Here is a 25,772-nt window from a genome sequence, read left to right on the forward strand (position 1 = left end):
TGGGATGTTTTACTACGTTAAAGGCGCTATATAAATGCAAGTTGTTGTGGAGGTGAATAGCATAGATGCATAGACTCCGAGTTTAACATGGAAAAGATGATGGTGCAAAAGAATACTTAGCTTAAAAAAGGATACTACTGTAGTCATTCTAAAATATCTTATTTTGAAATCCTGAGGTTTTTTGGTCACAGTATTCTTTGCGGCTATAGTGTTGTATCTGATATGACCATTAGGTTCTACCTGCCCCTCTTCATAATATTTCAGGGACTCTTGCAGTTATCTTTATATTCATAATCACATGCGCCATAATAATGTGTTCATTACTTTTCAAGCATAAAGAGCTCAAAATAAGTTAGAAGTTAAAACAGTGACTGATATTTTAAATTGCAATTCAAATTACTGATGACCTCTGCAATTCTTAAATCTATCATTTTAAAATTAGAAGCACCATTCAATTACTTGTGTGTACGAGTACTTATCCGCAACAGAAAACAATGTTTAAACACCTTGAGAGAAAGGAATGCATCATTATTTACATACTTTCACAGAAAATTAACATTTGTGATCGTATACTCGAAGTGTGACTGGTTTATAGTAGGTATATTTTCTTTTACAAGATTTGCACTATATGAATTTTAAACCAACAAGCCCTTGCAGATATATTGGAATAATTAAATTGCATGCCATCATGTATGAAGAAACATACTTGTAAAATGTGAGTTCCTGGGGAACATAAGAAATAGGTGCAGGTGTAGGCCATTTAGCCCCTCGAGCCTGCTCCGCCATTCAATAAGATCATGGCTGATCTGATCATGGACTCAGCTCCACTTCCCTGCCCGCTCCCCATAACCCTTTACTCCCTTATCGCTCAAAAATCTGTATCTCCACCTTAAATATACACAATGACCCAGCCTCCACAGCTCTCTGGAGCAGAGAATTCCACAGATTTACAACCCTCTGAAAAAAGAAATTCCTCCTCATTTCAGTTTTAAATGGGCGGCCCCTTATTCTGAGACTATGTCCCCTAGTTTTACATTCACCTATGAGTGGAAATATCCTCTCTGCATCCACCTTGTCGAGCCCCCTCGTTATCTTATATGTTTCAATAAGATCACCTCTCATTCTTCTGAATTCCAATGAGTAGAGGCCCAACTACTCAACCTATCTTCATAAGTCAACCCTCTCATCTCTGGAATCAACCAAGTGAACCTTCTCTGAACTGCCTCCAATGCAAGTATATCCTTCCTTAAATACGGAGACCAAAACTGTACGCAGTACTCCAGGTGTGGCCTCACTAATACCCTGTACAGTTTGTTTGAATACTGTTTAATGAAGTTAGTCATCAGAACTGAAGGATTTGAGTCCAACCACAATAAGAGTTTCAAAATGGACCATGATTGCATTGCGACATCAATGTTTAAAATGAGTAGTCCAAGATCATATTCTGGGATACAAATTTCACATAATGTTTTTAATGGCAACAATAGTGGTCGAAAATTACTTTGCTTATCTATATTGCCTTAATAATTAATTATTTAAATCTTTTTCTACAATATCAATTAGACCAACCACTGAATTTTAAAATAAAACAAATACATTATCTGAAGCAATTTTTTTTTTATAAGCTTAGTTTTAAAGTTTACTAAAATCCATGTTTTCACTGCCTAAGCTACGTTGATGTACAGGAAGCAGAGCATGTGGGAAAAGGAGAGCTGTAGCAGGTACCCAGGTGTCAATCTAAGAGTGCTCCCCTAAACAGGTGAATTATCCAGAGACTGCAACTTCCCGAACAGTAAAGTTTGTTCTTAAAATATATAAAATAGCCACAGCCATTGAAATTGATCATGCAACTAGGTTCTCAGTAAAAAGTGTTTGATATTTGTACTCCACACCGTTCCTCGACATTATTCCTTCAGACCATGTGGGCTGAAGCACAGGATAATAATTGTTCACTTCTGTCAGTCTGTAACTCCCCAATTTCAAAAAAAAGAGCCTGTGTGTTTAGAAGGTACAGCAGATAGCTAGAATCACACTCCCAAGTGTACAGGTTTGAATTAGACATGCTCACAGAATTTACTCAATATTGAACTCTCAATAAGACACTGTTGAGAATTAGTACCTGATAATTAGCCAACTTTGATCGCTATTCCAACTCCAACTCACATATACGCCAACATCATAGATTTAAAGTGATTGGTAGGAGGTTTAGAGGGGATTTGAGGAGACACTTCTTCATCCAGAGGGTGGTGGGGGTCTGGAACTCACTGCTGAAAGAGTGGTAGAGGCAGAAACCCTCACCACATTTAAAAGGTACTTGGATGTGCACTTGAAGTGCCGCAACCTACAGGGCCATGGACCAAGAGCTGAAAAGTGGGAATAGGCTGGGTAACTCTTTTTCGACCGGCACGGACACGATGGGCCCCTTTTTTGTTGTAATTTTTCTATGATTCTATGACCACTCTCTCAGTCCCATGGAACTGCTCCAATCGATTGGGCAACAAAGGATGTTTGCTACAAGTGTGACTAGACAAAAATTAAAGTATCCCTTGACATTTCACTGGGCAAACTTATGGAGGGTCAAATTCCTAAAGCATGAAATAAGAGGTGCAGATGTAGTGCGATGTTTGCATTTACAAGCAACATATGGACAGCCTCCTGCACTAAAATCAGGGCAAGAATGTTAATTTTCTTTCCCTTTTGTCAAATTTCACTCGCATATATGTTGCACGCAACCAGCAGAAATATCTTTTGTTCAAAGTTGACCAAAAAGTCAGATAGTAAATCACAATTAGCAGGAAAGAATACAATCAATGATTTGGAGAAGAGACAGGATTGGCTTCAGGATACCCATGAACTTATATTTAATGGCCAACCTGGAAGTACTGTTGGGTGTCTCTGGTGGGGCGGGTGCAGTAAAATTTGGTCAACTCCATGAAGCACTTTTTTTTTACATAATCAAATCAAAAAAATAAAGCTTGAATTCTAATCAAAATGAAGTTCAGAAATAAACAAGCCAAACTCACAATGAGGCCCGGCTGATCTTTGTGGGCTCGACTGTCTTATGTTGCCCAGTGTAGCCTCAATGATTAGACTTCATTCCTCGTGCATGTGACTTCATTCATATCCTTATGACAGATAAGTGCACCTGCAACATTCTGAATGCTGCAAGCTAGCAGCTACAGTTTTATCCCCTGCTTGCGCTGCTCGCAAACTAGGAAAAGCAAAGCTAATGGATGTGTACTTATCATTACCTTATTGTTCCCTCCCACACCCCTTTGGTCCTCTGACACTTGGCCTTTTGTGCATCCGCCTCGGCCCTTCGCTCCATCACTTCAACCCCTCCATCTCTGCACCTTTAAAAACAGTCAGCTGTGGCTCAGTGGGCAGCACACTCACCTCCAAGTCAGAAGGTTGTGGGTTCAAGTCCCACTTCAGGGACTTGAGCACATAACTCTAGGCTGACACTCCAGTGCAGTGCTGAGGGAGGGGCTGTCTTTCGGATGAGACGTTAAACCGAGGTCCAACTGCTCTCTCAAGTGGACATAAAAGATCCCATGGCACTATTTCAAAGAAGAGCAGGGGAGTTATCCCCGGTATCCTGGCCAATATTTATCCCTCAATCAACATAACAAAAACAAATTATCTGGTCATTCATCATAGGCAGTCCCTTGGAATCGAGGAAGACTTGCTTCCACTCCTGAAGTGAGTTCTTTGGTGGCTGAACAGTCCAATACGAGAGCCACAGACCCTGTCACAGGTGCGACAGACATTCGACGGGGGAAGGGTGGGTGGGACTGATTTACCACACGCTCCTTCCACTGCCTGCGCCTGACCTCTTCGCGGCGTTGAGATTCAAAGCCTACAGCTGCCTAGGACCCAAGCTCTAGAATTCACTAAACTTCTCCACTTCTCTCGCCTCCTTTAAGACGCTTCTTAAAACCTACATCGTCATGTGTCTTAATATCTCATGTGACTCTGTCAAACTTTGTTTGGTACTTCTCCTGTGAAACGCCCTGGGATGTTTTACTGCATTAAAGACGCTACATGAATGTAAATTGTTGTTTTTGTTTCCCGACTTGTATTTGACTATTGCTAAATTCAACTTGTTCCATTACCAGTCTTTTGCCATGCACCATCATCCCTTTTGCCAGTTAATCACTTTTGCCCTCCACCCCATCACAGACCTTTCCCTTTATTCTTTCTTCAACCCCTCTCGCTTCTTTCCCTGTCCTGTACTTGCTTAAAAACTGTTAAATCTCTTAACTTCTTCCACTTCTAATAAAAGGTCACCGATCTGAAACGTTAACTCGGTTTCTCTCTCTCCACAGATGCTGCCTGATCTGCTGAGTAATTCCAGCATTTTCTGTTACTTTGAAACCAACTGTAACCTAGTGTCCTGCATCCATGGACAGGAGTGACCTTATTACATTCAATACCAGTAAGAAAATTCTAAATAATTTATAAACAGGTCAACATGAAAGCCAAAAACAAAAAACATGATCAAGCAATGTCTTGTAATAAAGGTCAGAGGTAGAGAGAAACATAGAAAATAGGTGCAGGAATAGGCCATTCAGCCCTTCGAGCCTGCACCGCCATTCAATAAGATCATGGCTGATCATTCCTTCAGTACCCCTTTCCTGCTTTCTCTCCATACCCCTTGATCCCTTTAGCCATAAGGGCCATATCTAACTTGAATATATCCAATGAACTGGCATCAACAACTCTCTGCGGCAGGGAATTCCACAGGTTAACAACTCTCTGAGTGAAGAAGTTTCTCCTCATCTCAGTCCTAAATGGCCTGCCCCTTATCCTAAGACTGTGTCCCCTGGTTCTTGACTTCCCCAACAGCGGGAACATTCTTCCCGCATCTAACCTGTCCAGTCCTGGCAGAATCTTATAAGTTTCTATGAGATCCCCTCTCATCCTTCTAAGCTCCAATGTATAAAGGCCCAGTCGATCCAGTCTCTCCTCATGTGTCAGTCCCGCCATCCCAGGAATCAGTCTGCTGAACCTTTGCTGCACTCCATCAATAGCAAGAAGGTCCTTCCTCAGACTAGGAGACCAAAACTGAACACAATATTCCAGGTGGGGCCTCACCAAGGCACTGTGCAACTGCAGTAAGACTTCCCTGCTCCTATACTCAAATCCCCTAGCTATAAAGGTCAACATACCATTTGCCTTCTTCACCGCCTGCTGTACCTGCATGCCAACTTTCAATGACTGATGAACCATGACACCCAGATCTCGCTGCACCTCCCCTTTTCCTAATCTGTCGCCATTCAGATAATATTCTGCCTTCGTGTTTTTGCCCCCAAAGTGGATAACCTCACATTTATACACATTATACTGCATCTGCCATGTATTTGTCCACTCGCATAACCTGTCCAAGTCACCGTGCAGCCTCTTAGCGTCCTCCTCACAACTCACACCACCACCCAGTTTAGTGTCATCTGCAAACTTGGAGATATTACATTCAATTCCATCATCTAAATCATTAACATATATTGTAAAGAAACCGGGGTCCCAACACTGAGCCCTGCGACACTCCACTCGTCACTGCCTGCCATTCTGAAAAGGACCCGTTTATCCCGACTCTCTGCTTCCTGTCTGCCAACCAGTTCTCTATCCACGTCAGTACATTACCCACAATACCATGCGCTTTGATTTTGCACACCAATCTTGTGTGGGACCTTGTCAAAAGCCTTTTGAAAGTCCAAATACACCACATCCACTGGTTCTCCCTTGTCCACTCTATTAGTTGCATCCTCAAAAAATTCCAGAAGATTTGTCAAGCATGATTTCCCTTTCATAAATCCATGCCGACTTGGACCAATCCTATCACTGCTTTCCAAATGTGCTATTTCATCTTTAATAATTGATTCCAACATTTTCCCCACTACTGATGTCAGGCTAACCGGTCTATAATTACCTGTTTTCTCTCTCCCTCCTTTTTAAAAAAGTGATGTTACATTAGCAACCCTCCAGTCCATAGGAACTGATCCAGAGTCAGTAGACTGTTGGAAAATTACCAATGCATCCACTATTTCTAGGGCCACTTCCTTAAGTACTCTGGGATGTAGACTACCAGGCCCTGGGGATTTATTAGCCTTCAATCCCATCAATTTCCCTAACACAACTGATATCCTTCAGTTCCTCCTTCTCACTAGACCCTTGGTCCCCGAGTACATCCAGAAGGTTATTTGTATCTTCCTTTGTGAAGACAGAACCAAAATACTTGTTCAATTGGTCTGACATTTCTTTGTTCCCTATTATAAATTCACCCGAATCCGACTACAAGGAACCTAGGTTTGTCTTCACTAATCTTTTTCTCTTCACATATCTATAGAAGCTTTTGCAGTCAGTTTTTATGTTTCCGGCAAGCTTCCTCTCGTACTCTATTTTCCCCCTCTTAATTAAACCCTTTGTCCTCCTCGGCTGTATTCTAAATTTCTCCCAGTCCTCCGGTTTGCAGCTTTTTCTGGCTAATTTATATGCCTCTTCCTTGGATTTAACACTATCGTTAATTTCCCTTGTTAGCCAATGTTGAGCCACCGTCCCTGTTTTATTTTTTACTCCAGACAGGAATGTACAATTGTTGAAGTTCGTCCATATGATCTTTAAAGGTTTGCCATTGCTTATCCACCGTCAACTCTAAGTATCATTTGCCAGTCTAATCTAGCCAATTCGCGCCTCATACCGTCAAAGTTACAAAGGACCCTAGTTTCTGAATTAACTTTGTCACTCTCCATCTTAATAAAGAATTCTACCATATTATGGTCACTCTTCCCCAAGGGGCCTCGCACAACAAGATTGCTAATTAGTCCCTTCTCATTACACATCACCCAGTTTAGGATGGCCTGCTCTCTGGTTGGTTCCTCAACATATTGGTCTAGAAAACCATCCCTAATACACTCCAGGAAATCCGTTAACTGCTACCTGCTCAGTTAATTCGTCCACCTTATTCCGAATACTCCTCGCATTGAGGCACAGAGCCTTCAGGCTTGTCTTTTTAACAAACTTTGACCCTTCAGAATTTTGCTGTAAATTGGCCCTTTTTGTTTTTTGCCTTGGGTTTCTCTGTCCTTCAGTTTTACTATTCTCCTTTCTATCTATTGCTTTTGTCTCCATTTTATTTCCCTCTTGTCTCCCTGCATAGGTTCCCATCCCCCTGCCATATTAGTTTAACCCCTCCCAAACAGCACTAGCAAACACTCCCCGGTTCCGGTCCTGCCCAGGTACAGACCGTCCGGTTTGTACTGGTCCCACCTCCCCCAGAACCGGTTCCAATGCCCCAGGAATTTGAATCCCTCCCTGCTGCACCACTGCTCAAGCCACGTATTCATCTGAGCTATCCTGCGATTCCTACTCTGACTAGCACGTGCTACTGGTAGCAATCCTGAGATTACTAATCCTGAGAGAGAGAGAGAGAGAGAGAGAGAGAGAGAGAGAGAGAGAGAGAGAGATAGAGAGACCGAGGATCGTGAATGGGGTTGCTGCTATGTGTTTTTCAATTCTTTTAATGTGTTGGGAGCTGGCTGTATGCTTCACTTTGCAGCCTCAGCTCACATTGTGTCCCTGGTTACCACGGCAGCCCGATCTTTTTGGTGCAGATCAAGGCTCCACCCCCAAAACTAAAGGTGGGGTTAGGCCACGCCAAAATGAAGAAATCCAACGGGGAAACTTAGAATATTTTTTTTTTGGAGTACTTAGGCCCTAAAAATCGGGCGTAACTCTTCAAGTACGTCAAAAAAATGCTTTGGGAAAAATTGAGCCCCTAGTGTTGTTACCACTGTAGATCAGATCTCTTACCTCCAGTGTACTAACATCTTTTTCCAGTGCTACACGCGCCCTTTGCAGGGACCCATCCATTAACTTGTGAAGCCTCATTATGAGCTTCCGTAGTCCCATTTGTTTCAGTGCTTTATCAACAAAAGGCCTATAAATAGATGTCTGACAATTCCTGTTGAAACTAGTGTCAGGTGGGCACTCGGCAGACTGATTTCCCATCGAGGACGTCTCGTCTTCAGACATCGATCTCTCAAACTTCTTTGGGAAAACATCCAAAGGCAGAAAGTGAACACGCACCCCTTCCTTGGGCCTCTGCGCACTGCGTTCTCGGTCATTTAATGACCCCGTGACTTCATAGTCACCACTTTGCTCCTCTTTGTGTTCCAACGAGCAAGTCTGTGAGCAGTTCCCACCATCATCCTCTTCCTCATCCGGGTCACTCGCTCCAGAAGGGCGAGGAGACGGGATTTCAAACACTGGCCAGCCAATGTTTGCCAATTTCTCAATGCCCAACACCGTTCTCATCAAGTTCAACTTCTGGTTCAGGTCTTTAGTTATATTTAGCCACAAGCAGAGTGCCTGCACTCTGCCCTGAAAGTCCTTTGCAGCGTACCTCTCATAGTCCTTCTGGAGGGCCTGCAACGATGGGTAAAGTGCTTCCACAGACTCTAGCAGCTCCATAATACTTTTAACCTGCTCAAATGCTACTCTCTGACACTGGAGGTGTTCCTGATAATCGCTGTGACCAAAGACATGCGTTCCTGAAGTCCTAATACATTCGGTCTTCCACTCAAAAATCTCGTCCTCTCCAGCAGCGTCGACGTGACCACCTCCTTTGCAAGCGCAAAGATTTCCATAATTTACCTTAAAGTTCAAAATGTCATTAATGATATCAGGGACCGCTTGACGCGCCGTGTACAGATAAACATCTTGGTCACTTATGCTGCGACTCGCGTGCCAGGCCTGCAATTCCAGCCAGATAAGCTCGTTTGATCTGTTCACCCACTCGTATGAGGTATTTTCCTGCCCCCTCTGCTCCTTCTCCTTTCGTTTGGAAACCGAGGTAAGCTTAAGAAGTAATCGCAAAGTCTCGAAGAATTTCAGGCGGTCGGCCGGGCAATCCGTTCTGGAGGTCTGCCGCGTGGGTCTGCCGAGGGGTACGGAGACCGGAGGATTGGGGTTGCTGCAGCTAAGGCAGAGGTAAGGCTTGTTGGGAATTGGATTCTTTGTCGAGGACCCGGTGATGGGGTCCAGCATAAATGCACATTGCACTGTTTTCTTATGGTCTCTTTCCGTGGTTCGCATATTGGAGCGTAACTTCTTTCCTTGCTTATCACTGAACACAGCCACATTTTCAATGGTCTTGTCTTTCGGCGTGAATTGCTTTGGTACCGTCACCTTTTCTGAAATGTAAACAGAGAAAGGTTACTGAGAAGGCAGCTCAGGACGTATGAAAGGCAGAAACGTATTCCACCGCCACGAAAAGGAAAATCTCCATTTTGAAATAAAAAGCTCAAGACAGCTGCTCCAATTCATTTTCCATTATAATAAGTATATCCAGATAGTGCAGTGCCTCACACAGGCATAATTCAAGCAGTAATATAGCCCAGCATAATACAATTGAACAGTATAGTATGCAAAAATGCGCACGCACCCATGGGATCCCCGCAAGTTCCGGCTGTAGGTATGCGCAGTTCATGCGCCTAAACCCAGCACTTGCGATCGGTCAAAAAATCTTTTTGGGGGCACTCCCATTCATACTTATGTGAGCTCTAGCGCTGACTTTCCAGTGTTCACATGCCAGACACGAGACTCCAAAAGCAAACGCTCTCCTTGGACCCCCTTCACGGCAAACAAGCCAAAGGTAGGCAGAGGAAACGTTACAAGGACACCCTCAAAGCCTCCCTGATAAAGTGCAACATCCCCACTGACACCCGGGAGTCCCTGGCCAAAGACCGCCCTAAGTGGAGGAAGTGCATCGGGAGGGCGCCGAGCACCTCGAGTCTCGTCGCCGAGAGCATGCAGAAATCAAGCGCAGGCAGCGGAAGGAGCGTGCGGCAAACCAGTCCCACCCTCCCTTTCCCTCAACAACTATCTGTCCCACCTGTGACAGGAACTGTGGTTCTCGTATTGGACTGTTCAGCCACCTAAGGACTCATTTTTAGAGTGGAAGCAAGTCTTCCTCGATTCCGAGGGACTGCCTATGATGATATGTGAGCTCCATATATATGGAACTCACATTAGGTATGAATGGGGATTCCCCCTACTCTGACAGGGTGGGAAAGCCTACGTAATTCCTATTGATGCATATCAAACCCATACAACCCTGGGTTACGCGGGCTCCTACGCTGGCCTTCGCACAGAGCCCCAGGACCGAAGTCGCCGAACCTCCGGGACCACCAGGTACTTTCGTAGAAATTCTCCGGCCGCAATATCTGGGCCATAGTGTGTGAGGCACAGCCACCATCTCAAATTCCTCCTGATCGTAGAATATATTTTGAGCTACCATACTCTCCCTGCTGATGTGCAATTGAACTGATCTACCATCAGCTGGGAACTAAACCGAAGGGATCCAAACCACACTGATCAGAGAAAGATTTCTCACTACTTGCTTTTCTTTGCCTGTCCTTTAAGAAACCTTGAGTTCAAAATAAGAGGACCATTTTGGTCACTGAACCAGGAACCAGCAAGACTGGTTTGACGAGAACGACCAGGAGATCCAGGAGATAATCAGCCGCAAGCACAGGGCATTTCTGAACTTAAACAATAACCCAATTCAGGAGCAGCAAAGCAGCTCTGCAGGCAGCTGAAGGCCGAGGTCCAACAAAAAAACCGCGATCTAAAGAATAGATGGTGGGTGGAGAAAGCACAGGAGATCCAGCAGCTGGCCAACAGCCATGACGTGCGAGGATTCTTCAGTGCAGATAAGACCCAAGGCCCCAACCCACTGCTGGCCAAGAACGGAGAGGCACTCATTAAGGACACCGAGGCTGTCAGGGCCACTGGAAGGAACACTTCGAAGATCTCCTTAACCGAGACTCTGCCTTCGACACGGGTGTCCTCGACTCCATCCCGCAACATGTTACCTGCCACCATCTCAGCAAAGCCCCTGCACGAGGTAGAAAAGGCCATCCGTCAGCTCAAGAACAAGACATCAGGAGCAGATGGAATCCCCGCTGGGGCACTAAAGTATGGTGGAGAAGCACTATTGCCACGAACGCATGACCTCATCTCTCTTATCTGGAAGGAGGAGAGCATGCCGGGAAATCTAGAGATGCCGTAATCGTGACCCTCTTCAAAAAAGGGGACAAGTCCAACTGCTGCAACTACAGAGGAATCTCCCTGCTGTCGGCCACTGAGAAAGTCATTGTTAGAATCCTCCTCAACCATCTCCTCCCTGTGGCTGAAGAGCTCCTCCCAGAGTCACAATGTGAATTCCGTCTACTGAGGGGTACAACGGACATGTTCTTCACCGTGCGACAACAACAAGAGAAATGCAGGGAACAGCACCAACCCTTGTACATGGCCTTCTTTGACCTCACAAAGGTCACTGTCAACCGTGAGGGACTATGGAGTGTCCTCCTCCGTTTCGGATGCCCCCAAAAGTTTGTCGCCATCTTCCGCCTGCTCCACGATGACATGCAAGCCGCGATCCTGACCAACGTATCCACCACAGACCCAATCCACATCCGGACCGGGGTCAAACAGGGCTGCGTCATCGCACCAATGCTCTTCTCGATCTTCTTTGCTCCATCTCACTCTCAACAAGCTGGAGTGGAACTAAACCATAGAACCAATGGGAACCTGTTCAGTCTTCGCCACCTCCAGGCTAGATCCAAGGTTGTCCCATTCTCTGTCATTGAACTACATTACGCGGCCGACGCTTGCGTCTGCGCACACTCAGAGGCCGAATTCAGCCACCGTCAACACCTTCACCGAGGCGTACAAAAGCATGGGCCTTACACCAAACATCCATAAGACAAAGGTCCTCTCCACCAACCTGACCCCGTTACACAACACGGCCCTGGACAACGTGGACCATTTTCCATACATCGGGAGCCTACTATCAGCAAGGGCGAACCAGACTCCCCACCCACCCTTTCCTCCGACCACTGTCTGCCGCACCTGTGACAGAGACTGCAATTCCTGTATTGGACTGGACAGCCACCTGAGAGCGGCTTTCTCGATTTCGAGGGACTGCCTATGATGATGGAGGACCGCACCATGGTTGAAAGAGCAGCAGAGAAGACAAGTTTGATCCAATAAAGTTGCAGTTAAGTGACAGCAAAGGTGTGGTTTTAGGCAAGCTGGGCTGTTGCCTGTGTTATATATACACATAGACACACACACACACACTTATACAGTCGAAGGAATTTTATGACATATAATCACCCTGGAACTTTAGACCCCCAACGTCAGACTGAGTAACAGAACATCGCATTGGCAATAGATTCTCTTTGCATTGAATCGTTAAGTATTTCCTATTGGATTCTCTTATCTCACTGTGAAAGTACAGGTCCTTGAAGATTGTGGCTACGTGCCAATTTTTTATTAACATACTGACTGAATTACAGGCACTAGCATTACCATCTTGAGCTTTTCCTTTGGGACATAGAAATTCAACACCCTTATTGGCCAAAAGAAGACAATACCCAACCAGTCAAGAAACAGCAAAGTAGTGGAATTTCCTGGCCAAAGGGAATCAGAAGTTAATGCATCCCACAGAAGCTTCTTGGCTGGAACGCTCTGCCTATCCTGAAAAGGATAATAGAGTAGCTAGGGTTGGGTGCTGCGCCCCCTGTTTATTAATGGCCTGGAGCAAGGAACAGATAGTACGCCTATTAAATTACTGCACGACAAAAACATTGTGCAAAGATGTCAGGGTCTAAGAAGAAGGAAAAAGATTACAATTCGATTTAGTTATAATGGGGAAGTGGCCCCAAGACAGCCAAGTGTCCTTCAGATGTGCAGTTATAGACATAAGTCCACAGAATTCAAATATAGTTCAAATATAGCGTATAACATGCATGGGTTTAGATTAAAGGTGGCAGGAAAGGAGACTTCAGAGTAATCAGCAGTGTCAGCTGTGACTCAGTGGGTAGCACACTCGCCTCTGAGTCAGAAGATTGTGGGTTCAAGTCCCACTCCAGGAACTTGAGCACAAAAATCAGGGCTGACATTCTAGTGCAGTGCTGAGGGAGCGCCGCACTGTCAGAGGTGGCGTCTTTCGGATGAGACTTTAAACCGAGACCCTCTCTGCTCTCTCAGGTGGACATAAAAGATCCCATGGCACTATTTCAAAGTAGTGCAGGGGAGTTATCCCCGGTGTCCTGGCCAATATTTATCCCTCAATCAACATAACAAATAGCAGATTATCTGGTCATTATCACAGTGCTGTGTGTGGGAGCTTGCTGTGCGCAAATTGGCTGCCGCGTTTCCCACATTACAACAGTGACTACACTCCAAAAGTACGTCACTGGCTGTAAAGCGCTTTGAGACATCTGGTGGTTGTGAAAGGCGCTATATAAATGCAAGTTATTCTTTTCATTGACTGCTCCTTAAAGGTTCAGGTGCAGCGTCAGGCAACTGTGGCCAAAATAAACAGGGTCCTGAGCTTTACCGCAGACTGTTCAGTATAGATCCATGATAACAGGTTTATACAAGGCTTTGGTGGGATATCATCTGGAGTACCATGTATCTTAACTTTACACAAGAGACGGTGCAGAGAAGGACAATGAGGATGATCCCTAACCTAAATACACGGAATCGTTCTTGTTCATTTGGATTGAGATTAGCTGGCGAGGCAGAGGCTTACGGAATGTGATTCAGGTCTCTGAAATGATTAAAAGCATCAATAGCATACAAGTGGCTAAGATTGCTTGAGTTGATGTGGCTGAAAAGAACTAGGAGGCAATCATATAAACTAGGAAAGCAAGAAGTGAGGTTGGATGTCACAAGACATATTTTTCTCTGCGAGAATGACCGACTTTAGGAACAGGATTCTTAAAGTAGGAGTGAGGAATAACCCCTTGTATTTCTTCAAAACATTGGAATCACGACAGGAGGGGGGGCAAGATTTGGGGTAATTACCGGCCCGGAACCCCCTGGGAACTGCCTACCTGTCCTTGAGGGGGTCAGGAAGGAATATGCAACAGATATTTGATGAATTGGCTACTTGTGTCTTTTTGCCTCTCCCAGCAAGTAAGTGGGGGTGGAGAAATGGAGAGTAGGGACACGGAGATGAATGCAAATCAAGGTCAAGCGAGTGGGTGTTGAGCCTGATGACCTCTACTTGTCAGAGTGCATAATATAACCTAAAGAATGATTCCAGTAAAATATAGCGAGCATTTCTCCTGGGTAAGCACCTAACCCAAATGTCATTTATTTGCATAAATATCAGTGCCGCGTTCTACAGGCAATTATGTTGGTGTAGGAAGAGGCATCGCTGCTGTGGCAAAGAAATGTGCAAGTGAATGTGCCAATATGCTGGGACCCACGTCTTCCTCGACCATGCATGCAGCGGGGGGGGGGGGGGGGTGTGTCGGAAACACACCAAGGGCCACACCTGGGATTGCTTTGAAGCTTTGCGAGTTTTTCATCTTTCCAAAGAAACATTTCCCTATGTGACTTGATTGGGAAATCAACATTTTTAATTAGCTTTTAATTAGGTAATTCCCAGCGCGACAACACTTTCATCATCCTTGTAACAAGTGTGGACTGTGGGAAGAGCTTTGTCTTTTGTACGTTATCCACATTGGCATGCCAGCTGCAACAGGCAGCAACCAGAGCTTAACTAAGTGTTGCAAACATCTTTGCCACTAACTCAAAAACAGATTTAATCCACAGAGTTGCAATCTTCCACTGAGTCAAAGTGGAATGCTTCAGCTATGACTCATTCCTAGGAATGACAACTACCCGAGGTCGATTCTGTGCCAACATCCATCAACAAGGAGCTAGATTCTTGGCTTTCCCTGCGTGAAGCACAAAGTAATGCTACCCCATCCTCCAAGATCATCGACCAGCACTCGAAGTGTACATGATGAGCTCTGAAGGGAAGTTTGGAGCAGACAGCGCACTTCTGAAAGCTGGACAACACTGACAAGGACTAACTGTGAACCAAGGTCCTGACAATAAGTGAGGCAGAAACAGCCGAGAGATCAATTTATTTTGGAACAATATCAGCTCAACTAAGTATCAACTGAGAAACACAAAGATAACAAAATCTATTCTGAAAGTCACATGGGATTAGGCAGAAGTCAAAAACGAAGTGAAAATGAGAGAATGTTAACAGAAGCTTTGCAAAAGACAAAAAGGCTGTAGAGAGCAAGAAGTTACCAAACTTCGAACAAAGTGCAGGTTGAGGGATGGATGTTGGCCAGGACACGGAAAGGGCTCCCCTGTTCTTCTTTGAATGGAGCCATGTGGTCTTATGCATCCGCATGGGAGGCATAAGACCATATGTTTGGCCTCTCGTCTGGGGATGACACCTCCAACAGTGCAGCACTCCCTCGGTACTGCACTGGGGTGATGCAAAACGAGGACAAGCAGATGATTGGGACTTCAAACACTCTCGATGGTAACGTAACTTTGCCTGCACTCAACAGGAATAATGAGGGGTGGATTATTTGGGCTTCTTTTAAGAAGTTGCTCCATTGCTTGGTATCAGGAGGCAGAAAAGGCACCTGGATTATTGTGCAGTGTCGTGTGTATATGCAACAGAGCTAATATTTTTTGCTGCAGTCTGTGATCAAGCAGATGGTGTGACTTACACTTTGAAACAGCACTACCAGAAATATTGGGTGTGAAGAACGATTGCTGTACATGATGCCTAGGATGTTCTGCAGGCAGCGGACTTTGTTCATTTATCGTGGGAGGAACTGAAAACAAAATTCATTGCCAATAGGTTATGACACTAAGCTCATCAACCAGCATCACTGACCAGGGTGCCTGGTTGTTGTCATATTGCTGTTTGTGGGACCTTGTTGTGAAACAGGTTGGTTACTGCATTTCCTGCTGTACAGCAGTGACTGCACTTCGGGAGTGTTGCGTTGGCTGTGGAGCACTTTGGTGCGTTCGGGGGTCATGAAAGACACTATATAAATCCTAGCTATTTCTTTATTTAACCCGACAGGTAAGCTAATTGTAGAGCCTAGACTGACCCGGCTAACAGCACTAACCCGGGTTTGTTGATTGTCTGTGGTTGTGTTAAGTGTCTCTAACCAGTCAATTTGCGAGAGAGATGAGGCAGATATACACACATACAGAATAAAATTTCTCCTTAGGCTAACCTAGATGTTTCCACTTGTGGGGAGAGACCAAAACTAGGGATCATAAATATAAGGCAGTCACTAAATAAATCCAATAGGGAATTCAGGAGAAACTTCTTTACCCAGGATGGTTTTTTAGACCAATATGTCGAGGAACCAACTAGGGGGGAGGCCATCTTAGACTGGGTGTTATGTAATGAGAGAGGATTAATTAGCAATCTCGTTGTGCGAGGCCCCTTGGGGAAGAATGACCATAATATGGTGGAATTCTGCATTGGGATGGAGAATGAAACAGTTAATTCAGAGACCATGGTCCAGAACTTAAAGAAGGCTAACTTTGAAGGTATGAGGCGTGAATTGGCTGGGATGGATTGGCGAATGATACTTAAGGGGTTGACTGTGGATGGGCAATGGCAGACATTTAGAGACCGCATGGATGAACTACAACAATTGTACATTCCTGTCTGGCATAAAAATAAAAAAGGGAAGGTGGCTCAACCGTGGCTATCAAGGGAAATCAGGGATAGTATTAAAGCCAAGGAAGTGGCATACAAATTGGCCAGAAATAGCAGCGAACCTGGGGACTGGGAGAAATTTAGAACTCAGCAGAGGAGGACAAAGGGTTTGATTAGGGCAGGGAAAATGGAGTATGAGAAGAAGCTTGCAGGGAACATTAAGACGGATTGCAAAACTTTCTATAGGTATGTAAAGAGAAAAAGGTTAGTAAAGACAAACGTAGGTCCCCTGCAGTCAGAATCAGGGGAAGTCATAACAGGGAACAAAGAAATGGCGGACCAATTGAACAAGTACTTTGGTTCGGTATTCACGAAGGAGGACACGAACAACCTTCCGGTTATAAAAGGGGTCGGGGGGTCTAGTAAGGAGGAGGAACTGAGGGAAATCCTTATCAGCCGGGAAATTGTGTTGGGGAAATTGATGGGATTGAAGGCCGATAAATCCCCAGGGCCTGATGGACTGCATCCCAGAGTACTTAAGGAGGTGGCCTTGGAAATAGTGGATGCGTTGACAGTCATTTTCCAACATTCCATTGACTCTGGATCAGTTCCTATGGAGTGGAGGGTAGCCAATGTAACCCCACTTTTTAAAAAAGGAGGGAGAGAGAAAACAGGGAATTATAGACCGGTCAGCCTGACATCGGTAGTGGGTAAAATGATGGAATCAATTATTAAGGATGTCATAGCAGTGCATTTGGAAAGAGGTGACATGATAGGTCCAAGTCAGCATGGATTTGTGAAAGGGAAATCATGCTTGACAAATCTTCTGGAATTTTTTGAGGATGTTTCCAGTAGAGTGGATAAGGGAGAACCAGTTGATGTGGTATATTTGGACTTTCAGAAGGCGTTCGACAAGGTCCCACACAAGAGATTGATGTGCAAAGTTAGAGCACATGGGATTGGGGGTAGTGTGCTGACATGGATTGAGAACTGGTTGTCAGACAGGAAGCAAAGAGTAGGAGTAAATGGGTACTTTTCAGAATGGCAGGCAGTGACTAGTGGGGTACCGCAAGGTTCTGTGCTGGGGCCCCAGCTGTTTACACTGTACATTAATGATTTAGATGAGGGGATTAAATGTAGTATCTCCAAATTTGCGGATGACACTAAGTTGGGTGGCAGTGTGAGCTGCGAGGAGGATGCTGTGAGGCTGCAGAGCGACTTGAATAGGTTAGGTGAGTGGGCAAATGCATGGCAGATGAAGTATAATGTGGATAAATGTGAGGTTATCCACTTTGGTGGTAAAAACAGAGAGACAGACTATTATCTGAATGGTGACAGATTAGGAAAAGGGGAGGTGCAAAGAGACCTGGGTGTCATGGTACATCAGTCATTGAAGGTTGGCATGCAGGTACAGCAGGCGGTTAAGAAAGCAAATGGCATGTTGGCCTTCATAGCAAGGGGATTTGAGTACAGGGGCAGGGAGGTGTTGCTACAGTTGTACAGGGCATTGGTGAGGCCACACCTGGAGTATTGTGTACAGTTTTGGTCTCCTAACCTGAGGAAGGACATTCTTGCTATTGAGGGAGTGCAGCGAAGGTTCACCAGACTGATTCCCGGGATGGCGGGACTGACCTATCAAGAAAGACTGGATCAACTGGGCTTGTATTCACTGGAGTTCAGAAGAATGAGAGGGGACCTCATAGAAGCATTTAAAATTCTGACGGGTTTAGACAGGTTAGATGCAGGAAGAATGTTCCCAATGTTGGGGAAGTCCAGAACCAGGGGTCACAGTCTAAGGATAAGGGGTAAGCCATTTAGGACCGAGATGCGGAGGAACTTCTTCACCCAGAGAGTGGTGAACCTGTGGAATTCTCTACCACAGAAAGTTGTTGAGGCCAATTCACTAAATATATTCAAAAAGGAGTTAGATGAGGTCCTTACTATTAGGAGGATCAAGGGGTATGGCGAGAAAGCAGGAATGGGGTACTGAAGTTGAATGTTCAGCCATGAACTCATTGAATGGCGGTGCAGGCTAGAAGGGCCGAATGGCCTACTCCTGCACCTATTTTCTATGTTTCTATGTTAGAATGTGGAACCACAAGGAGTAGTTGAGGCGAATAGTACAGATGCATTTAAGGGGAGGTTATACAAGTACGAGGGAAAAATGAGTAGAAGGATATGGCGATTGGGCGAGGTGAAGTAGGGTGGGAAGAGACTGGAGACTGGTATGGAGCATAAACATCAGCATGGACCAGTTGGGCTGAATGGCCTGTTTCTGTGCTGTGAACTCTATGTGATGTAATGTCGTTTTTTTCCTACGGAAAGAATGTGCATTTATATCGCACCTTTCACATCCTGCAGCTGGGGCACCCAAAGCAGATGGTTTTTTGTTGAGCCCCAGTGCCCAGCACCGCTTTGGGATGGCTTGAGATCGTGAAAGGCGCTAAAAAAATGCAAGCCTTTCTTTCTTTAGGTACTTGAGCATTACAGGTAAACAGCACGATTTACAAACCATCATCCTTGAAAGCTCTGACTTGTGTGGTGGAAGTGACCACTACAGGTATTTATATGGCCCAGAATTCGCTGCAAGGGCATTATTGGCGATGAGGACCATAAGTTGTGTTACCTGATCCTCCAGTTACGGATTTACAGCAAAATTTGCAGGGCAACTCTCAGAAATGTGCCACAAGGAATCTGGCAGCCCCTAGATACCTTTGCAGCAACGGAAACGGGCATCAAGTATTCTCCCCCAAAACAATTCACCTTGTAAAGTACTGCAGTACTTTGTGTAACAGTTTATTAACTGTATTCTAAATTTACTATTTCAATTCAATGGACTGGAATTTTGCAGCAAATTAATCTTGCATTGTTTAGATGTCTCATAAGTATATAGATGTCACTTAAAACAAGTGAAATGTGCGATATAAATGAATGCAACTAAAGTCACTCAATAAAGAGTAAGGATAAGAATATAAAGAGTAAATAACTTAATAGCAAACTTCCCTAGTGTGCACATGAATTACAATCAAACTGGCCAATGAAAATCTGCACATAGTCTCTGCCAATGTTCCAATGAGAAGGAGCAGCAATGAAATATTTTGTTCATGACGAGTGCAGTGTCGGCTTGAAATTGGCCAGGGCCAGTGCACGGTGTTGATGAGTGGAGACGCTGAATGGAGCTGAGCTGCTATAGTCGCACATAGACAAGCAGACTCAATGCTCTTTGGCCATCGGTTCAAATCAGATTTACCCCAAAAGCTACTTCCTTACTGCTAGGGACAGATTCCCAAAGTGGAATGTATTGTCATGGCCGACGTTAGCTAGAACATTGGGAGGGGGTGGCACAAATAAAATGTACGCCGATGAAATGGTTATGAACTTAAAGAGAAAGCTTTGCGCATTTTACTGGGCTTCCGATAGAAATTAAAGGTATAAAAGCAGGGATAACCCTGCCCGTGATAGTGCATAAAAACAGAAATGCCAAATGAGCTGTTTCGAACACAAGCCGTCAGATACTGCAAACAGCAGTCACAGAGTGATTTTATTTGTCAGACTTGCTGCTCTGGACGATAAATTACAATTCAATGGCTCGCAAAGTACGGACTCGTCGTTCGAGTCAGTTAATAGGTTTATGTACATCGATACTCTTCATTTCAAAACCAAGGTATCCATTTCTCCTCTGCCTGTGATCATACCAAGCATACTGAGCACCCCAGCGACAGAGTTCGTGGGGTACCTCTTCCTCGTCACAAGTTGCTGCACGATTGACACATTTACAACGGCATGAGCATTAAACTCAATGTTATTTTGCCAGCAAATTCTGGGCCATTATAATTCACCTTCAAGTAGTTTGCCGAGGGTCTCAGGAGAGTGCAAACATTCTAGGAAATGTTGGCATGGGCTTACATAATGAAGTAAGTCACATGCACCATAACTTCCCGGGAAATTTGCACCGTAAAATGTAGATGCGACATACAACGTAGATGCACCATTACAACAACACAAGTCTCCAGGCAATTCTTGGCCCATATCGCCTCAAACCAAGGTTTTGCATCAAGTATAGTATTGCTTCCAAGAGCAGTTAAGCTAGAAGGTATGATGTTAAAAATACACTTGTGAATGCCGAATGTGTCAACGTAACTTGGTAAGGAAAGGTTCATATTTGCCTCATACAAATACTGGCCTGTCCTGTTAAAGTTTTTTGCAAAACAAAAAGGTTCACCATGCTGGCAAGAGACCAAATTTAACTTTTCTGTCTATTGGGTAATACTGCTGACTATCTCAAGGGATGTGTCTGTTGAAATGAAATGAACAGCATGGTTTACAAGTTACATCGGTCCAGTACTATACCTCATAACTATCTGTGAAGATTGAGATCACTCACGCCTACATGCAAAGGTGCAGGTGACCCAACTGACTGCAAAGCTCCACTGTCGTGTCTGCAGCATCGCATTTGGGAGATTTGCCTACAGCACTGGGAGTCTGAAGCTGGCACACATGATCTATACTTGCAAGATGTACAGTATCTTATATAGTCATTGGGCTAAACATTCCTCTTCATTTTCGGTGGTTTACTCGACAATACTGCTCTTTTTTGGTGGAAAACCACCCGCAAAAGTTTCCACTTTATCTTGTTTTAAGAGTTCCGCCGACATTTTGTTGAGGTCCATAGTCTTTGCTGTATCCAGTGCACTCAGCCGTTTCTTGATATCACGTGGAATGAATCGAATTGGCTGGCTTGTGTGATGGTGGGGATCTCAGGAGGAGGCCGAAATGGGTCATCCACTCGGCACTTCTGGCAACTTTCACAGATTAGTGATCATCGACTACGACACTAATTAAGTCAATCATTTGAGAATGGATCGAACTGAAAAATGCCAGCAGGCTATTTTGTGCATTTTTGGGAGCCATCAACTTGTTCTATCATATTGAGTGTCTCTTTCTGCATTAAACTGATGCTTTTTAAATAACTCCGACATGTTTGTATTAAGGAATATTCCAGCACCGAAGAGTCTGGCATGATAAATGGGTATCAGTACATTGAGAGTTGGGGTGGGAAAGTGTGGGGATACGCAAGGGATGAAAAATAAATATTCCCCATTTTATGCTGAGTTAGCCAAACTCAACTGGACAGAGTAAGGGCATTGCAATTCGTCTCAGAAACCCTGATTAGGAAAGACAAAGATCATCCTGGATCCTACTCTTGAACACCCCTGCTGGGAATGTGGGCATCAGGAAGAACAGAATCAACAAACCATAACCTCTGCTCCTATTCTTTTCAGTTTTTCAGTTTTTCCCCCACGGCAGCTGTTAATGATTCTGCCATTTACACCCTATCTAGACTCATCTTTTGCTTAACTTGCCCCATTACCATCTCCTTTTGCCTCGCATCATCATCCCTTTTGTCTCTTAATCTCGCCTGCCTCCCATCCTATCACAGACCTTCCCTTTTGTTCTTTCCTCCCCGCTTTCCCTGCCCCTACATTTGCTTGAAAACCTGCAACATCGCTAACCTACTCCAGTTCTGACGAAGGGTCATCGACCTGAAATGTTAACTTTGTTTCTCTCCATGATGCTGCCTGACCTGCTGAGTATTTCCAGCATTTTGTATATTTATTTAAGAACAGGGAGTCAGGCTAGTTTGTTCTGCTCGTACAGCCATATTGCCGAGCAAAACTGAGGCATCAAAGCGCAATGACCATGAACTATACCACAGCACTCAATGTCTTCAGACAACACAAACAAAAATTGGCTTAAAAAGAAAACATAGAAACCAAATATATATATCAAAACTAAAGAAGTTTATCACATTTTTACATAGTTTAAAAAGTTACATTTATCTATGCATAATGTTGATTCCAGTTCACTCTTCAAGCTTCAACATCCAGGGGTATTCAACATTCAGGAAGGATAGAATAAAAAGAAAAGGAGGTGGGGTAGCATTGCTGGTTAAAGAGGAGATTAATGCAATAGTTAGGAAAGACATTAGCTTGGATGATGTGGAATCTATGGGCCCAAGTTTCCACATGATTTGCGCCTGATTTTTAGGAGCAACTGGTGGAGAACGGACTATCTTAGAAATCGCAATTCTCCACATTTTTTTTTCTGCAGTTCTAGTCAGGTAGAACAGTTCTACTTTGGAACAGAATTTTTTCTTCAAAAGGGGGTGTGTCCGGCCACTGACGCCTGATTTGAATGTTTCCAGTGAAAACGTACTCCAAACTAAAGTAGAATGGAGCAAGTGAAGATTTTTGTAGAACTGAAGAAACCTGTTCTACACATAAAAAAATCAGGCGCAGGTTACAAATTAGGCGTCCAGAAAGAGGTGGGGGGGGGGGAAGGGAACTCATTAAATTCTACAATAAATCCTTATTTATACTTCTACAAATATTATACAAATAAATCCAACCTGAATAAACATTTATAAGCAAAGATTAAATAAACCATCTTCCTACCTGTGTGAAAGTGCTTCAGCCAGGGAGAATTCTGCAGCCGTTCGTGCCGCTGAGCGGGAGGGGGGAAGAGAAAGCTGTTTGTGCCGCTGAGCGGGAGGTTGGGGGGGGGGGGGGGAGAAAGCGGTTTGTTGTTGTGGAGGGGAGGGAGGGGAAGGAGACAGCGGTTTGTTGCCGCGGAGGGGAGAGAGGGGAAGGAAACAGCCGTTTGTTGCCGCGGAGGGGAGGGAGGGGAAGGAGACAGTGAGAAGGGTAGCCTCAGTGCTGATGGCAATGTGATTTTATTAAAAAATGTTCAAAACAAAGAACAACAAAAATGGCCGAGTGCCAATGTTTTTTTTCACACTGACCATGTGCGAACGCTTCAACGTACAGCGTTGCCGGCAGGAAAAAAACTAATTTAAATAGTACCCGCCCCCTCCCACTTACAAAATCGGCGCGAGTGTAGGCTCCGCCCCCCTGGGCGCCGCGCCAAACAGACAAGGAGCTGCAAAGCGCTCGAGAATAGCGCGTTTTTTTTCTGGCGCCGTTTTAGGCGCGAAAAACGGGCGCCCAGTTCGAAGGGGCGCCCGTTTTTTATCCTGTGGAAACTTGGGCCCAAAATGGGTAGAGCTGCAGAACACCAAAGGGCAAAAAACGTTAGTGGGAGTTGTGTACAGACCTCCAAACAGTAGTAGTGATGTTGGGGAGGGCATCAAACAGGAAATTAGGGGTGCATGCAATAAAGGTGCAGCAGTTATAATGGGTGACTTTAATATGCACGTAGATGGGCTAACCAAACTGGAAGCAATACGGTGGAGGAGGATTTCCTGGAGTGCATAAGGGATGGTTTTCTAGACCAATATGTCGAGGAACCACCTAGGGGGGAGGCCATCTTAGACTGGGTGTTGTGTAATGAGAGAGGATTAATTAGCAATCTCGTTGTGCGAGGCCCCTTGGGGAAGAGTGACCATAATATGGTGGAATTCTGCATTAGGATGGAGAATGAAACAGTTAATTCAGAGACCATGGTCCAGAACTAAAAGAAGGATAACTTTGAAGGTATGAGGCGTGAATTGGCTAGGATAGATTGACGAATGATACTGAAGGGGTTGACTGTGGATGGGCAATGGCAGACATTTAGAGACCGCATGGATGAACTACAACAATTGTACATTCCTGTCTGGCGTAAAAATAAAAAAGGGAAGGTGGCTCAACCGTGGCTATCAAGGGAAATCAGGGATAGTATTAAAGCCAAGGAAGTGGCATACAAATTGGCCAGAAATAGCAGCGAACCCAGGGACTGGGAGAAATTTAGAACTCAGCAGAGGAGGACAAAGGGTTTGATTAGGGCAGGGAAAATGGAGTACGAGAAGAAGCTTGCAGGGAACATTAAGACGGATTGCAAAAGTTTCTATTGATATGTAAAGAGAAAAAGGTTAGTAAAGACAAACGTAGGTCCCCTGCAGTCAGAATCAGGGGAAGTCATAACAGGGAACAAAGAAATGGCAGACCAATTGAACAAGTACTTTGGTTCGGTATTCACTAAGGAGGACACAAACAACCTTCCGGATATAAAAGGGGTCAGAGGGTCTAGTAAGGAGGAGGAACTGAGGGAAATCCTTATTAGTCGGGAAATTGTGTTGGGGAAATTGATGGGATTGAAGGCCGATAAATCCCCAGGGCCTGATGGACTGCATCCCAGAGTACTTAAGGAGGTGGCCTTGGAAATAGCGGATGCATTGACAGTCATTTTCCAACATTCCATTGACCCTGGATCAGTTCCTATCGAGTGGAGGGTAGCCAATGTAACCCCACTTTTTAAAAAAGGAGGGAGAGAAAACAGTGAATTATAGACTGGTCAGCCTGACCTCAGTAGTGGGTAAAATGATGGAATCAATTATTAAGGATGTCATAGCAGCGCATTTGGAAAGAGGTGACATGATAGGTCCAAGTCAGCATGGATTTGTGAAAGGGAAATCATGCTTGACAAATCTTCTGGAATTTTTTTGAGGATGTTTCCAGTAGAGTGGACAAGGGAGAACCAGTGGATGTGGTATATTTGGACTTTCAGAAGGCTTTCGACAAGGTCCCACACAAGAGATTAATGTGCAAAATTAAAGCACATGGGATTAGGGGTAGTGTGCTGACGTGGATTGAGAACTGGTTGTCAGACAGGAAGCAAAGAGTAGGAGTAAATGGGTACTTTTCAGAATGGCAGGCAGTGACTAGTGGGGTACCACAAGGTTCTGTGCTGGGGCCCCAGCTGTTTACACTGTACATTAATGATTTAGACGAGGGGATTAAATGTAGTATCTCCAAATTTGCGGATGACACTAAGTTGGGTGGCAGTGTGAGCTGCGAGGAGGATGCTATGAGGCTGCAGAGTGACTTGGATAGGTTAGGTGAGTGGGAAAATGCATGGCAGATGAAGTATAATGTGGATAAATGTGAGGTTATCCACTTTGGTGGTAAAAACAGAGAGACAGACTATTATCTGAATGGTGACAGATTAGGAAAAGGGGAGGTGCAACGAGACCTGGGTGTCATGGTACATCAGTCATTGAAGGTTGGCATGCAGGTACAGCAGGCGGTTAAGAAAGCAAATGGCATGTTGGCCTTCATAACAATGGGATTTGAGTACAGGGGCAGGGAGGTGTTGCTACAGTTGTACAGGGCCTTGGTGAGGGCACACCTGGAATATTGTGTACAGTTTTGGTCTCCTAACTTGAGGAAGGACATTCTTGCTATTGAGGGAGTGCAGCGAAGGTTCACCAGACTGATTCCCGGAATGGCGGGACAGACATATCAAGAAAGACTGGATTAACTGG

At 44.7% G+C, this 25,772-nt stretch overlaps 1 protein-coding gene across 3 annotated transcripts in view; it reads right to left on the reverse strand.

The window, feature by feature from the left end:
* map3k4 (mitogen-activated protein kinase kinase kinase 4) overlaps window positions 1–25,772 on the reverse strand; it is a 259,054-nt gene that overhangs the window by 108,486 nt on the left and 124,796 nt on the right. For all 3 annotated transcript variants that reach the window (XM_070890163.1, XM_070890164.1, XM_070890165.1), the window contains one exon: window positions 7,810–9,191. In XM_070890163.1, the coding sequence (XP_070746264.1) occupies window positions 7,810–9,191 (1,382 nt within the window). The remainder of the gene's footprint in view (window positions 1–7,809; window positions 9,192–25,772) is intronic.

Source organism: Pristiophorus japonicus, chromosome 9 (assembly GCF_044704955.1).
Source record: "Pristiophorus japonicus isolate sPriJap1 chromosome 9, sPriJap1.hap1, whole genome shotgun sequence".
NCBI classification, from domain to species: Eukaryota; Metazoa; Chordata; class Chondrichthyes; family Pristiophoridae; genus Pristiophorus; species Pristiophorus japonicus.